The sequence below is a fragment of the Sorex fumeus genome, unplaced genomic scaffold, assembly GCF_029834395.1.
Source record: "Sorex fumeus unplaced genomic scaffold, SorFum_2.1 ptg000074l, whole genome shotgun sequence".
Taxonomy (NCBI): domain Eukaryota; kingdom Metazoa; phylum Chordata; class Mammalia; order Eulipotyphla; family Soricidae; genus Sorex; species Sorex fumeus.
The window spans coordinates 559,847-576,382 of NW_026606131.1; the positions used below are offsets into that span (position 1 = coordinate 559,847).

The 16,536-nt window shown below is 53.7% G+C and overlaps 1 protein-coding gene across 1 annotated transcript in view; it reads left to right on the forward strand.

The window, feature by feature from the left end:
* PAPPA2 (pappalysin 2) overlaps positions 1-15,668 on the forward strand; it is an 87,539-nt gene extending 71,871 nt beyond the window's left edge. The window contains exons 17-22 of the mRNA XM_056130167.1: positions 3,008-3,176; positions 3,633-3,768; positions 6,200-6,309; positions 9,170-9,241; positions 14,056-14,154; positions 15,594-15,668. Of these exons, the coding sequence (XP_055986142.1) occupies positions 3,008-3,176; positions 3,633-3,768; positions 6,200-6,309; positions 9,170-9,241; positions 14,056-14,154; positions 15,594-15,668 (661 nt within the window). The remainder of the gene's footprint in view (positions 1-3,007; positions 3,177-3,632; positions 3,769-6,199; positions 6,310-9,169; positions 9,242-14,055; positions 14,155-15,593) is intronic.
* Positions 15,669-16,536: the final 868 nt, after the last annotated feature.

The window sequence follows — 16,536 nt, forward strand, 5'->3', positions numbered from 1 at the left end:
GATTCCCAGCATCCCATAGGGTCCCCCGAGCACTGCCAGGAGTAATTCCTGAGTGCGTGAGCCAGGAGTAATGCCTGTGCATCGCCGAGTGTGACCCAAAAAGCAAAAAAAAAAAAGTTACATAAGGGTTATATCAGGGCAGCTTTCCTACCTACATCTGATTGGTAACCCTTAGCTGACCTCACCATGGGTATCTCACTTCGGGGAAATCATGACCCAATTCCAGGCATCTGTGCTTAATTCCAGGAATTCTGTAACCAAAACCTAGGTCTAGCTTCTTCTGGCTGCTTTATGAGCCTGCAAGGTGCTGTCTTTGCTTCTCTCTCTCCCCCGCCCCCCCAATTCCTTAATTTTCTCTGAGACCTTCCTCACCCCAACCATAAAAGAGACAGCCTTCATGGAACCCAAGTTCCCTGGTGCTCGTAGGTGCCAGGCTTTTGTGCAAATAACAGTCATTAAGACCACAGGTTGGGGCTGGAGCGATAGCATAGAGGGTAGGGCATTTGCCTTGCACATGGCCAACCCGGGTTCAAATCCCAGCATCCCATAGCACCGCCAGGAGTGATTTCTGAGTGCAGAGCAGCCAGGAGTCACCCCTGTGCATCGCCTGGTGTGACCCAATAATAAAAGGCCCTCCCGTTGATCATCGATTTGCTCGAGCGGGCCCAGTAACGTCTCCATTGGAGACTTTGTTGTTACTGTGTCTGGCATATCGAATACTCTCGGTAGCTTGCCGGGCTCTCCGAGAGGGGCGGAGGAATCGAACTCGGGTCGGACATGTTGGCCGCGTGCAAGGCAAACGCCCTACCTGCTGTGCTATCGCTCCAGCCCAATATAATTAAAAAAAAAAAAAGACCATAGGTTAAGACCATATCACCCAGCTTAAATTCCAGTTGGGGCATGGGAGCAAGCAACACATAAGAGAGACTCTTTGGTCACACAGAACAGTGACAATATCGACATTGTGCATTCTGTGAAAGAGGTCCCGTGTGTCCGTTTATGAAACACGCACATTTGAGGGGCGACACAAGAGTGGCCCGGGAGATATTTGGAGAGGCTGAGAAGGAAGCTGTGGATCAGGAGAAGGGCAGCAAGAAAAGAGAGGGAACAGCACCCACTGGCCAGAAGAGCTTGGTGGTGCCCAGGATGCTAAGTCCTGTGCAGACAATATGAAAGAAGGTGAGCAGGGGGGCTGGAGCGATAGCACAGCGGGGAGGGCATTTGCCTTGCACGTGGCCGACCTGGGTTCGATTCCCAGCATCCCATATGGTCCCCCGAGCACTGCCAGGAGTAATTCCTGAGTGCAGAGCCAGGAGGAACCCTTGAGCATCGCCGGGTGGGACCCAAAAAGCAGGACCCGGGTGCTATGGCAGGAGCTCATGGAGAGGGTCAGGCAGGACATTATAGGTCCATGGGAGAAGTTGGGACCGTTTTTCCTTTGGTTCAGGCCTCAGGAGGCCAGTGCTCAAGAGGCCGGAAGTGCCGCCATCCAATGAGCACCTTGGTTTTTTTTATAAGAGTTCTCATTGGCTGGGGGTTGCCCATAGGTGGGAAGGGATCTGGAGAAAAAATGGGGTGCCCAGGGGCCCTGGTATTAAGTGAAAGATGGGTTCTTGTGTTTTTTGATAGGGGAAAGAGAGAAGAGGTCCAGGGCAGGTTCTAGAACAAGGAAGGAGTCAAACACTCATGGATGGATTAAATAGGCCCCAGTAGGAACTTGGGGAAACAGGCCAGAGAGGGAAAGAACCCAGGGAGGCATTTCTTATGTTTCAGATTTGAGCATCAGGGTAAAACTGCATCATTCATGGAAGTAGAGAGAACAGAGGAATCACAAGTGTTAAGAGAATTAAGAGGGGCTGGAGCGATAGCACAGCGGGGAGGGCCTTGCACACAGCCGACCTGGGTTTGATTCCCAGCATCCCATAGGGTCCCCTGAGCACCGCCAGGGGTAATTCCTGAGTGCAAAGCCAGGAGGCATCAACGCTACATTGGAAACGCTGGCCTTGCATCCAATGTCACCTTTGCCAGACCAGCCCAGGCACTGAGAAACTTCCAAGTGCCTCTTGGTTCATGCAGTTACGTGAAAGAGCATAAACCCATTTTTTAAATTTTTATTATTATTTTTATTATTATTTGCGTTTTGGGTCACACCTGGCGATGCACAGGGGTTACTCCTGGCTCTGCACTCAGGAGTTACTCCTGGAGGGGGACCATATGGGATGCTAGGAACCGAACCCGGGTCGGCCACGTGAAAGGCAAACGCCCAACCCGCTGTGCTATTGCTCCAGCCCCCAAAATATTTTTATTATTTTTTAGAGCATTACAAGCCATTCATGATTGTGTCTCATCATACAGAATTCCAACAACCATCCCCATTTTTTTAAAATGAACTAACCACTTATAAAACACTTAGATATCAACATCACCCAAAGCAAAGTAGAGGCATTATGGGATGCCTGAAGCCCCTCACAGGCTACTTAGAGCCCCTTTTGACTGATCTCCCTGGAAACCAAATTTCCCAGAAGTCGGAGAAATCCAGGATGCTCTGAGCTCTGGCCTGAATGAGCCTCTTTGAGAGGATGGGGAAAAGGGACCAGACCAGACAATGACACGCCCTTCCAGCTCAGAGTCGGAAGTAGGGCTTGACAGGCATCATCAGCCAGCCAATGAGAGAGCGGCTGCTGTCTTGGCCTTGAGCAAGTGACCAATGAGATGCTGTGCAGAAATCCAGGGGGCGGAGGGCAGCCGGAAGTGCGTCATAGAATGGCTCTTGGTTGTGATTTTTTTCCAAACCGGAGCTGGAACTGTGTCCCCAGTGATGCTCCTGGCGTCACTCTCTTGCCCTCCAACTCTCGGGAACCAGGGAAAATGGGCATAATGGGCCCCATCCCAGAAACCCACCAGTGCTCACTCCTGGGCACAAATCCTCATTGATGGTAAGTCAAGGCCCCATGGACCTGATGTACATCAAAGCCTGATGGACTGTTCTCCTGCCCGGGGTCATCAGCACCATCCTGAAGGTCCGGTGCCTGGACAGTGGCTCCTGGGAGAAGGCCAGCTGCGTCCCCGTGGTCTGCGCGCCCCCGTCGCCTGTCCTGCAGGGCATGTACACATGCACCGATGGCTTCAAGCTGGGAAGCCAATGCACCGTCACATGCCCAGAGGATGGTGCAAGGGTAAGACCATCGCCTTGGGCCACTGTTTTGCATCTGGACGTGCTCTGCTCGGGAGAGACCCATGCATGGATGTGCCCTACCCATGCAGGGGTGAAGCCCCCAAAGGCAGGGAGGGGGCCTTCCTTGGGTTGGGGGTCCAAGCAGGGCCACTGGTGGGGTACAGTTGGGGCATTCAGAAGAGGCTGGGGTGGGGGGTTGGAGCGATAGCACCGTGGGTAGGGCGTTTGCCTTGAACGTGGCCCATCCGAGTTCGATTCCCAGCATCCCATAGGGTCCCCCGAGCACCGCCAGGAGTGATTCCTGAGTGCACGAGCCAGGAGTCAGCCCTGTGCATCGCCGGGTGTGATTCAAAAAAATAAGAAGAGCCTTGGAATGGGGGAGTAAGTGGGGACGTGATGATGATGTCAGTCTGTACCGTGCGTGAGCTTGACCTTAGGAGAACACTTGATCTTCCAGCCTCCTGTCCTCTGCACCAAGGAGGGCAACTGGTCAGCGGAGTTCGAGCTCTGTGGGAACCTACAGGGGCGGTGCCCGCCTCCCCGCCAGCTGCTGAATGAGGTTCAATACGAATGTGCACAGGGGCATGGGATTGGTAAGTGTGCAGTGGGATGTGGAATTGTCCCATCATGAGACTTACTTATTTATTTTTAGCACAGTGGGGAGGGCGTTGGCCTTGTACGCGGCCGACCCAGGTTCGATTCCTCCATCCCTCTCAGAGAGCCTGGCAAGCTACCGAGAGTATCCCGCCCGCACGGCAGAGCCTGGCAAGCTTCCCATGGGGTATTCGATATGCCAAACACAGTAACAACAAGTCTCACCATGGAGACGTTACTGGGCCCGCTCGAGCAAATCGATGAACAATGGGAGGGCAGTGCTACAGTGCTTTTTTTTTTTTTTTGCAGGGAAGCGGGTGGCGCACCTTAGGTCCCAGTGACCAATGGCCAGTGCCTTTCTAGACCTTTCCATTGTCTATGTATTCACCAGCCGGTCTTCTAGGAAGAGATTTGATTGTTCCACACCGTGGTGTTGAGTTGTACTGAGAAAGGTGGTTTTAGTTCCCAGCCCACCGGCTCAGACCCCCAAACCTCCTTTTCATTCCCCTTTCATCCCATTGGGTTTTTCTCTGACACGTGACCTCAAAAGGTCCCTGTCAAGCTTTTCTTTTTCCATCTGGAGAAGCTGTGTTTTCTTTTTCTCTCTCCACCTTGTCTCCCTCCTTCTATCTCTTCCTCTCTCCATCTCTCTCCCTCCTTCCCTCTCTCTGCCTCCCTCTCTCCCTCTCTCTCCCTCTCTCCTATCTTTCTCCCTCTCTCCCTGTCTCTCCTTCCTCCCTCCCTCCCTCCCTCTCTCTCTGCCTCCCTCTCTCCTCTCTCTCTCTCTCCCCTCTTTCCCTCTCTCTGTCTTTCTCTCTCTCTCTCCCCATCCCTCCTCTCCCGCTTCCAAGTCACTGTCACTGTCCTCCCGTTGTTCATGATTTGCTCGAGTGGGCACCAGTAACATCTCCTTTCATCCCTGTCACATGCTAGTGTAGCCAGATGGCATATTGGGGGCTCTTTCAGGGTCAGGGGAATGAGGACCATCATTGTCACTGTGTTTGGCATATCAAGTATGCCACGGGAAGCTTGCCAGGCTCTCCGAGAGGTATGGAGGCTTCTGGGGCAGCCTTTAATCACATTTAGAGGTGTTCCCAGTCTGGCATATATGCAGGCAGGATACTTTCGGTAGCCTGCCGGGTTCTCTGAGAGCGAAAATTAGACAACAAGAGATCTTCCAGGAGCTTGGTTTTATAGTCTCTGGATCTTGACTATTAGTGGGATTACACGGCAATTGGTGGGTGTAATTATCTAGCTACTGGAAAATGGGGGATCTGGGTGAGGAGGCCCAGTCCCGATCTGAGCAGCTTGGAGATCTCAGCCCCGGGTTCCGCACACCTGGGTTCCTCTGCCGGTTCCTTCATGCATGAGGCTCGTTTGAGCATGTAGAGAGAGTGGTCTTAAGCATGGCCATGGCTACCACTTCCAACTAAATAAAATCACTGTGTCACTGTCATCCTGTTATTCATTAGTTTCCTCGAGCAGGCACCAGTAACGTCTCCTTCGTCCTAGCCCTGAGATCTTAGAAAGTTCCACATTCCAGGCTCTTTCAGGGTCAGGAGAATGAGACCCATCATCGCTACTGGTTTTTGGCATATTGAATACACCACGGGGAGTTTGCCAGACTCTGCCGTGTGGGCAGGATACTTTTGGTAGCCTGCCAGGTTCTCCAGAGTAAGAACTAGATAATAAGATGTCGCACGGCTGCAAATGCGGCTGCGTGCTTCCGGGAGCTGGGTTTTATAGTCTCTGGGTCTTGGCTGTTGATGGGATTACACGGCCGTAAATAAAATAAATAAAACTATCTTGCTTCTCTTAAAAAAAAGAAAGATTTATGTGACCCGGATAGGGATGCTTCAGTATAGACAGAAGGCAAGGGATGAGGCCAGGGTTCCCCAGAAATCCAGGAGACTGTGGCCAGGAAGGGCTGAGGGAACACAGGGCTTCCCTCTCAGATGCCTGCGCTCTGCCACCAAGCCCTGCCCCTGCCCGGGCCTGACTCCATCTTCTCTCACAAATCAAGACAAGGGTCTCCATAGAGCGACTTTGGCTATGGGTGGGCCTCACCGGGATCTCCTGGACACGTCTCGGTGGTGATGATCTTTTTCAGGGACAGTCACCAGGGGGGTTAGGGGAGTGACAAGGGCTTCCCTAGGCCCATCAGCATCTTCCAGGTTCACTGATAGAAACGATCCAGCACAGAGCGACTTGAGCAGGTTAATGCCAAGTTTTGCGGTGTCCTCACGGAAACCTCTTCCCCATCGGTGCAGAGTCTCCTGAGGAGAGGTCATGCCTGGGAGCACAGTGGCTGGGTGGCCCGACCCGGGCACCCTACCGAGGCGAAGTGGCCCGACCCAGGCACCTTACCGAGGCAAGCAGAGCGGTTGGCCCCGGAAGTCACACCTCCACCATCCGTTTCTGTCTCCTCAGGGACAGAGTGCCTTCCGACCTGCATCTCCCCCCGCAACGACCCCGTCGTCCTCCCCGGCAATGTCACAGTTGACACCCTGGAGCACTGGATGGAGCCCATCCTCATCCAGGTGAGAAGAGGGACATCGCTCATGAGTCCACGAGACAGGGGTTCTCACCAGCCACCACCCCTGCCCCCTGCGTTTCAGAGGGTTGGACTCGAGAGGCATGGAAGAAGCAAACCACCCCACAGGGGTCGGGCCTTATTTGAAGGGAGAAATGGTGACGCAAAGCTTAACTAGGCATCTAGACCTGGCCTTCGGGGCAAAATGGTCCCTCATGTTCCCACCTGAAATATGGCCTTGAGTTCTCAACATGAGTATCACGTGACACACCCATCCCTACCTCAACGCGCCCGCCCGCATGCACACACACACACACACACACACACACACACACACACACACTTTTTTTTTATATAATTTTATTTATTGAATCACCGTGAGAGCAGTTACAAAGCTTTCGGGTCTAAGTCTCGGTCATACAATGAAACACCCGTACCTTCACCAGTGCCCATTCTCCACCCCCAATAACCCCAGCATACCCCCATCCCACACCCTCCCCCTACCTGTGGGGCAGATGATTTCCACATTACTCTCTCTCTACTTTGGTCACATTCAATATTTCGACACCAGACCCACCATTATTATTTGAGATTTTACCCCAACACTCAGATCTGCTGAAAAGGCAGCAGTAGACAATTTGTGTTCTATTGCTGGTTATGAATAACATATGATGTCGCGTGGCTGCAGTAGGGCCACGTGATTTTGAAATTCCGAAATTTTTTTTTTAAACACCATGAGGTACAGTTGTAGATTTACAATTTTTGTGCTTGGGTTTAGATTATACAATGATCAAATACCCATCCCTCCACCAGTGCCCATTTTCCACCACCATGGATAATATCCCTCCCACCCCCATCCCTCCCATCCCCCCCTGCCTCTGTGGCAGGGCGATCCCTTGTGCTCTCTCTCTCCTTTTGGGTGTTGTGGTCTGCAAAAGAGGCTTTGAGTGGCAAACATGTTCAGTCCATAGTCTACTTTCAACATGCATCTTCCCTCCTGGGAGGATCCTCCAAACACCCTTTATTTGGTGCTCCCTTCTCTGTCTGAGCTGCCCTTTCCCCTAGAATACCCGGCTGGCCTCTAAGTTATGGAGTAATCCTCCTGGTGCTGATCTCAGCTATTCTTGGGTATTAATCTCATACTTTGTTACTTTATATCCCCCAGATGAATGCAATCTTTCTATGTCTATCCCTCTCTTTCTGACTCATTTCGTTTAGCATGATACTTTCCATGTTGTACCACTTGTACATAAATTTCATGACTTCATCTTTTCTAACAACGCACACACTTTTTTTTGTGTGTGTGAAACACCACGAGGTACACTTATAGACTTACACATTTTTGTGCTTGGGTTTCAGTTATACAATGATCAAGTACCCATCCCTCCACCAGTGCCCATTTTCCACCACCACGGGTCCCAGTATCCCTCCCACGCCCCATCCCCCCCTTCCCCCTCATCTCCCCCTGCCTTTGTGGCAAGGCATTCCCTTTTGTTCTCTCTCTCTCTCCTATTGGGTTCTGTGGTTTGCAAGAGAGGCATTGAATGAGTGGCAATCATGTTTATAGTCTACTTTCAGCATGCTTCTCCCATCCTGGGAGAGTCCTCCCAACACCCTTTATTTGGTGCTCCCTACACACACTTTTTTTTTTTTTGCTTTTTGGGTCACACCCAGCATTGCACAGCAGTTACTCCTGTCTCTGCACTTAGGAATTACTCCTGGCGAGGCTCAGGGGACCCTATGGGATGCTGGGAATTGAACCCAGGTCGGCTACGTGCAAGGCAAATGCCCTCCCCGCTGTGCTATCGCTCCAACCCCCCACACACTTCTGGTTCCCTGAGTCCCACTTGTCACTTCTGGCCACGAGGAAGAGCTACTTGGCACCAGTCAGAAATCCCAGCCTGCACCTGGGGCCCTCTTCCTTGGAGGGGCCGGTCCAGTCGCCGCTGTGTGGCAGAACCATGGAGACCCACTTCCAACCCGGCTGTTTCTCCAGCTCCAGGAGAAAACCCACTATGGTTCCCGCATGACCCAAGTCCTGTCTTAGTGCGTCAGCACACATCTCAAGTCACCGGGAGCCAGTATTACGCCTGATCGCCCTGGAGAGGCATCGCGACAATTTCTTTTTAATTTTATTATAATTTTTTTTTTTAGGGCTGGAGCGATAGCACAGCGGGTAGGGCGTTGGCCTTGCACGTGGCTGACCTGGGTTCGATTCCTCCGCCCCTCTCGGAGAGCCCGGCAAGCTCCCGAGAGTATCCCGCCTGCATGGCAGAGCCTGGCAAGCTCCCCGTGGTGTATTCAAAATGCCAAACACAGTCACAATAAGTCTCACTCGAGAAAATTGATGAACAACCAAAGGCTAGTAATACAGTGCTATATGTTTTAGAGTTAGGCCTCTCCACCCTGGATATCTGCAATTGCTGTAAGTGCAAATCTATAGGGGCAGGGGGCATGAGAGAAGATGGAAGCTCCCTCCCCAGAACATTTCCGATGTGTGGGGTGGGCAGTTCTGTGGAGAAAGCTGGCGATGGGCGCTGCCCACTGGGCTTCACTGCCCCAGGAGGGAACTGGGCTGGGGACGGGTGTTTCTGTGAGCTGCTGCTGGTGATTTTTGGCCTTTTCTACTTTCAGAAGGGCTGGAGCGATAGCACAGCGGTAGGGTGTTCGCCTTACAAGCGGCCAACATGGCCGAGCCGAGTTCGATTTCTCCGCCCCTCTCGGAGAGCCCGGCAAGCTACCGAGAGTATTCGATATGCCAGACACAGTAACAACAAAGTCTCCAATGGAGACGTTACTGGGCCCGCTCGAGCAAATCGACGATCAACGGGAGGGCCTTTACCTTACCTTTACCTTTCTACTTTCAGAGTATCGTGTGCACAGGGCTGCGTCGGTGGTTCCCAGACCCGTTACAGGTCCATTGCATCCCATCCTGCGAGGTGAGAACTGTGTTTGGCAACCAGGAGTGTGGATCTTTCTAAGCAAAAAAGCAGTTCCCCCCCGAATCCCTCTCTACCCAACCCCGCCAACCACATTTCCAGTTCCAGCTCTTCAGATGAATACCCCAACTTAGAGCTTATAGGAATACTCTCGTTTTTTTAAAAAATTTTTTGCTTTTTTGGGGGTCCCACCCGGCGATGCTCAGGGCTGACTCCTGGCTCTGCACTCAGGAATCACTCCTGGCAGTGCTCAGGGCACCCTATGGGATGCCAGGGATCGAACCTGGGCCGGCCGCATGCTAGGCAAGTCCCCTCCCTGCTAGACTATGGCTAAAGTCTATTTAATTAATTAATTAGTTTATTTGGATTTTTGGGTCACACCCGGTGATGCACAGAGGTCACTCCTGGTTCTGCACTCAGGAATCACTCCTGGCGGTACTCAGGGGACCCTATGGGATGCCAGGGATTGAACCCGGGCTGGCTGTGTGCAAGGCAAATGCCGTACCCGCTGTGCTATGGCTCCAGCCCCTAAAGTCTATTTTAAAGGAGTTAGCAAAACAAACAGACAAAGAAAGTTACAAGTCAGAAATAAGCATGGTTGTCTGACTGCGCCTGACTCATTTGGTGAGGGCTGACCCCAAAGCTATTGGGTCTTAAAATATATCAATATACTGTCCTAGTTGCTGGTGAGTACAGATTGCATTTTATCTATCCATAAAATCCTTAGATGTGCGGGGGCTGGAGCGATAGCACAGCGGGGAGGGCGTTGGCCTGGCATGCGGCTGACCTGGGTTCGATCCCCAGCATCCCATAGGGTCCCCCGAGCACTGCCAGGAGTGATTCCTGAGTGCAGAGCCAGGAGGAGCCCCTGAGCATCGCCAGGTGAGACCCAAATACAAAGAGGGAAGAAGGAAGGAAGGAAGGAAGGAAGGAAGGAAGGAAAGAAGGAAGGAAGGAAGGAAGGAAGGAAGGAGGAAGGAAGGAAGGAAGGAAGGGTGGATGGATGGATGGATGGAAAGATGGAAGGATGGATGGAAAGAAGGGAGGATGGATGGATGGATGGATCGACGGAAGGAAGGAAGGATGGATGGATGAATGGATGGATGGAAGGATGGAAGGAAGGAAGGAGAAGAAAGGATGGAAAGAAGGAAGGAAGGAGAAGAAAGGATGGAAGGAAGGAGGAAGGAAGGAAGGAAGGAAGGAAGGAAGGAAGGAAGGGGAAGGAAGGAAGGAGAGAGAAGGAAGGAAGGAAGGAAGGAGAAGGAAGGAAGGAAGGAAGGAAGGAGAAGGAAGGAAGGAAGGAAGGAAGGAAGGAAGGAGAAGGAAGGAAGGAAAAGGAAGGAAGGAAGGAAGGAAGGAAGGAGAGAGAAGGAAGGAAGGAAGGGGAAGGAAGGAAGGAAGGAGGAAGGAAGGAAGGAAGGGTGGATGGATGGAAAGATGGGAGGATGGATGGAAGGAAGGAAGGAAGGGTAGATGGATGGATAGATGGATGGATGGATGGATGGAAAGAAAGATGGAAGGATGGATGGAAGGAAGGGAGGATGGATGGATGGAAGGAAGGAGGGAAGGAAGGAAGGATGAATGGATGGAAGGAAGGAAGGAAGGAAGGAGAAGAAAGGATGGAAGGAAGGAAGGAAGGAAGGAAGGAGAAGAAAGGATGGAAGGAAGAAGGAAGGAAGGAAGGAAGGAAGGAGAAGAAAGGATGGAAGGAAGGAGGAAGGAAGGAAGGAAGGAAGGAAGGAAGGAAGGAAGGGGAAGGAAGGAAGGAAGGAAGGAAGGAGAGAGAAGGAAGGAAGGAAGGAAGGAGAAGGAAGGAAGGAAGGAAGGAGAAGGAAGGAAGGAAGGAAGGAGAAGGAAGGAAGGAAGGAAGGAAGGAAGGAAGGAAGGAGGAAGGAAGGAAGGGTGGATGGATGGATGGAAAGATGGAAGGATGGATGGAAGGAAGGAAGGAAGGGTAGATGGATGGATAGATGGATGGATGGATGGATGGAAAGAAAGATGGAAGGATGGATGGAAGGAAGGGAGGATGGATGGATGGATCGACGGAAGGAAGGAAGGATGGATGGATGGATGAATGGACGGATGGAAGGATGGAAGGAAGGAGGGAAGGAAGGAAGGATGAATGGATGGAAGGAAGGAAGGAAGGAAGGAAGGAAGGAGAAGAAAGGATGGAAGGAAGGAAGGAAGGAAGGAGAAGAAAGGATGGAAGGAAGGAAGGAGAAGAAAGGATGGAAGGAAGGAGGAAGGAAGGAAGGAAGGAAGGAAGGAAGGAAGGAAGGAGGCTTTTAGCTTGGAGAAATAGCACACAAGATGTTCGGGCTGGAACAATAGCACAGCGGGAAGGGCATTTGCCTGGCATGCGGCCGACCCGGGTTCGATCCCCGGCATCCCATAGGGTCCCCCAAGCACCGCCAGGAGTGATTCCTGAGTGCAGAGCCAGGAGGAACCCCAAACAAAAGAACCTGGTTGAGGAGCCCTAAAAAGTCGGCCTCAATGCCCGATTTGGGGAGAAGCAACACCAACCCCTTCCTTACCATCCTCTGCTCCCTGGCCCCCGGGCCCTGCCATCCCAGGAGCACTTCCCCGCCCTCGCGGCCTCTCCTCTACAACTCCAGCACCCGCATCGTTTTCCTTCCTCCTCTAGCGCAGGCATGAGGGCTTGGCACGGGGAACACTCAAGTGAGTCAAAGGCCCTGGCGGCTTCTGGCGAGCTTGTTTCCCTCTGCGCCTGGGAAGCTTCTAGAATACTTTGCAGGGACTTGGCTTGAGATCTGACTCACGGTGAGAGAGGCCAGCCCCGCCAGCCACATTGCAGACCCGTGAGGTGGCGGCAGTGGGCAAAGCCGGGGGGAGGGTCTTGTAACGTGCACATGCATGCGCCAACATACACACACACACACACACGCGTGCGTGCACACGAACTTGCAAACACCCCCCCCACACACATGCACACACATGCACACACGCACATACATGCCCACACAAACATGCACACACACCCACACGAACATGCGAACACGCCCACACATGCACACACATGCACACGCACGCACGCACATGTGCACACACACAAGCACCCACATGCACACGCACACACATGCACACACACATGCACACACTCCTACACACATGCACACACAAACACACGCACACGTCCACACACACATGCACCCACACACATGTGCACACACACATACATGCCCACACAAACACGCACAAACGCCCACATGAACATGCAAACACGCCCACACCCACACCCACACATGCACACACACATGTGCACACACACATGCACCCACATGCACACGCACACACACGTGCACACACACCTACACACATGAACACATGCACACACATGCACACACGTCCACACACACATGCGCCCACACACATGCACACACATGCCCACACAAATACGCACACACGTCCACACACACATGCGCACACATGCACATGCACACACACATCCACACAAACACGCACGCCCACACACATGCACACGTGTGTGCATGGCAGCCTGCTCCTGGGATCCTCGTCCACAGCAGACGTCCTTGTCCACGGTGCCAGCCACGTGGCAATCCATGTGGCATTTTTGTCTCCGAAGCGACTGGCAGCCCAGTTTTTCTTTCTTTTTCTTTTTTTCCCATTTTTCCCCCTTCCCTGCCCTGGCTCTTGGCACCGCACGTCGTCTCCTGATTCACACTGGGGCAGCCTGTGTTTTTGTTGTTATTCTTATATTGCAAACATTGGATGCTGCCAAGGATGGTGGTGGTGGTGGGGGGTGGGGTGGGTGGGGGGGGCTGGGTTCAGGGGTGAGGAGAGGAGGGAGAAAAGAAAAAGAAGAGAAGAAAACAGAGAAACCACAACAACCCCTAAAGCAAACATGTTCTAACCCAGGAATGTTCAGGATTTCTGGTGTGTGTGTGGGGGGGGGGGACATATTTCCACCTCTCTCTCTCCCTCTCTCTCTCTCTCTTTCTCCCTCTACCTCTCCCTCTCTCTCCCTCTCTCCCTCCTTCTCTTGTCTCTCTCTTTCTTTCTCTCTTTCTTTCTCTCTTTCTCCCTCTCCCTCTCTCTCTCTCTCTCTCTCTCTCTCTTTCTCTCTCTCTCCCTCCCCCCGCCTCTCTCTCTCCATGTTGAGCTGGGTATCTTGGGCTTCACATTTTGTCTCAGGGTGGGTCGGGGGACTCAGGAATTACCCCTGACAGTGTTCAGGGGACCCTATGGAATACCGGGGATCGAACCCGGGTCAACCACATGCAAGGCAAATGCCCGACCCGCTGTGCTATGGCTCCAGCCCCTAAGAATCTCCTCTTAAAATGTTTTAGGGGGACAGAGTGATAACACAGTGGGGAGGGCATTTGCCTTGCACGCGGCCGACCCGGGTTCGATCCCCGGTATTCCATAGGGTCCCCCGAGCACCGCCAGGAGTGATTCCTGAGTGCAGAGCCGGGAGTCAGCCCCGAGCATCGCCGGGTGGGACCCAAAACTCCACAAACAAGAAAGAAAACCGAAGAAATGTGGTGTTGGCGGGCACTGTGGACAGAGAAGTGCAGGCGCAGTGACTCAGTCTCCCAACCCCACCCCCGCCCTCGATGATGGGACCTAGATCATCTTTCCCTGGTCCCCACACAGACCCCATTGCCGGCTGCATCCCTGGGTGCTGCTCTTTGGGGGTCTTCCTCACCCTGTCTTCCCTCTCGAGCTCCAGGGGGCTGAGGACGAGGGTGACCAGGGGAACAGAGTGAGGCCGCTATGGCATGAGCCACATCAGTGTAACCCGCCAACCCCTCCTCCTGCCCTCCGACTCCCAGCCCTTTCAGGCCGACGGGTGGTGTGACACAGTCAACAACCGGGCGTACTGTGACTATGACGGGGGTGACTGCTGCCCCTCGACTCTCTCCTCCAAGATGGTGAGGGGGTGTTGGGACGCGGGTGGGGGCAGGGCAGGGGGAGGGGCGATGGGGGAGGGGGGAGGGGCGGGTGACGAACCAGATTCCCGGGAGCTTGTGGAGCAGGAGGGTCCTGGTTGGGGTCTCTCTCTGGTCATCTCGAAGACAGCTGTCCAGCGGCCAGTGGTCAGCTCCTTCAGAGAACCCAGGGCCGGGCCCCATCAGGATGCCCGCCCCAGCCCGCAGCCCTTCCCTTCCGGCAGGCAAGGGTACAAGAGGCCCGTTTTTCAATTATTCTGTTGCCAAAAACAGTCACCATAAGGGGTCTCGTTCCCCTGACCTTGAAGGAGTCTCCAATTTGGCAGCGTTGGGAAGGATGAGTATGGAGAGGCTGATAAAATCTCAGGGCTGGGACGAATGGAGACATTACTGGAGCCCGCTTGAGTAAATCACTGAACAACGGTGTAGCAACGATGACAGTGCTACAGTGGATCACACTTGGCGATGCACAGGGGTTCCTCCTGGCTCTGCACTCAGGAATCCCTCCTGGCGGTGCTCGGGGGACCCTCTGGGATGCCGGGAATCAAACCTGGGTCGGTCGCATGCCAGGCCAACACCCTCCTCGCTGTGCTATTGCTCTGGCCCCTGATTGTTCTGTCTTGCTGCCTGGTCTGTGCCAGAGGGGCAGGGCGCTGTCTGCCAAATGCCTGGTCTCCAAAGCTCCTTATGGCCATGTGGGGGGGGGGGTTGGGGGGGGCTTGGTGGCATCAGCAGCAGGAGGGAAGAATCAGCCACTGCAGAGTCTCCTCTGGCATGGGGGAGAGACAGCGGGGGAAGGAGAGAGGAGGGAAAGAGGAGAGGGGGAAGGCAGAGGAAGAAGAGGAGGGAGGGAGGAAGAGAAAGAGGGAGTGGAAGAGAAGAAAGGAAGAAGGAGGAGGGAGAAGGAGGAAGAGGAGGAGGAAAAGGAGGAGGAAGAGGAGAGGAAGAGGAGGAGGAAGAGAAGAGGAAGAGGAGGAGAGGGAGGAGGAGGAAGAGTAAGAAGAGGAGGAGGGAGTGGAGGAGGAGGAGAGGGCGGAGGAGGAGGAAGAGGAGGAGGAGAAGCAAGAGGAGGAGGAAAAAGAGGAGGAAGAGGAGAGGAAGAGGAAGAGGAGGAGGAAGAGAAGGAGGAAGAGAAGAGGAAGAGGAGGAGAGGGAGGAGGAGGAAGAGTAAGAAGAGGAGGAGGAAGAGAAGAGGAAGAGGAGGAGAGGGAGGAAGAGGAGAGGAGAAGGAAGAGGAAGAGGAGAGGGAGGAAGGGGAGGAGAGGAGAAGGAAGAGGAGGAGGAGAGGGAGGAAGAGGAGGAGAGGAGAAGGAAGAGGAGGAGGAGAGGGAGGAAGAGGAGGAGAGGAGAAGGAAGAGGAGGAGGAGAGGGAGGAAGAGGAGGAGGAAGAAGAGGTCACGCCCCTTCTCTTTGCTTCCCAGGTCACCCCCTTTGCCGCCGACTGTGACACCGACGAGTGTTCCTGCCGGGACCCCAAGGCGGAAGAAAACCAGTAGCTCTGGGGACCATCCCCTGTCCCGCGTGCGGGCAGCCGGTTTAAGCAGGGGGCCCAGCAGGAAGACCCCCAGTGGGTGGAGAGGTCAGGCACAGAGGGAGGAGGGGGAGCGTGGGGGTTCCTGAGAGGACCCTGGTGAGCCCCAAGGGCAGGGGTGCCTGGGAATGCCACATTCCCCAGACTGGGGACAGTCATGGGATTCTGGCCAGCACGACTCCGGCCCCCAGGGGGCTGTATCAGAATGTCCAGGGCCCCCCTAGCCCCCCTCAGGCCTTTCCCCTGCCCCCATCAGCAACCACCCACCACCAAGATCCTCGAAGTTTCCAGAACACTGTTCACTGGTTTCGCCCGTCTGCTCTGTAGAGCTGCCCTAATTTCTCCTCCCTCCAGACGGCAGCCCCCCCCCCCATCAGTCCATCTTTCGAAGTATTTAAATATCATTAGAGAAATATATATATTTTGCTGTTTACTGATCTCAAGCTGACTCTTTGTCCTCCCATGCTGTGGCATGTGTCCTGGGGGATTCGGGGGCCGTCGGCTCCAGGTTCTCTATCTCGCCGGGGGCTGGGACCTGGCAGGATAGATGGATGGAGACTTCGGTGGTTCTTCCTGATTCCTTTTGGGCCGAAGGAGGTTGTGATGGGGATGACGGGACTTGGTGGAAACCAGGAAAAATGGGTTGGGAGATTTAATGACAGGTCCAGAAGGGAACTGTGTGTCTCCGGGATCCAGCCCAGACTCAGGGAATTGAAGGCCCATGAGGGTGTGTCCCACACTCCCCAGGACCCTTGGCTGGTCCCAGGTTCCTAGAAGTCACACCCTTCTTCTTCTTTTTTTCTTTTTGGATCACACCCGACTACGCACAGGAA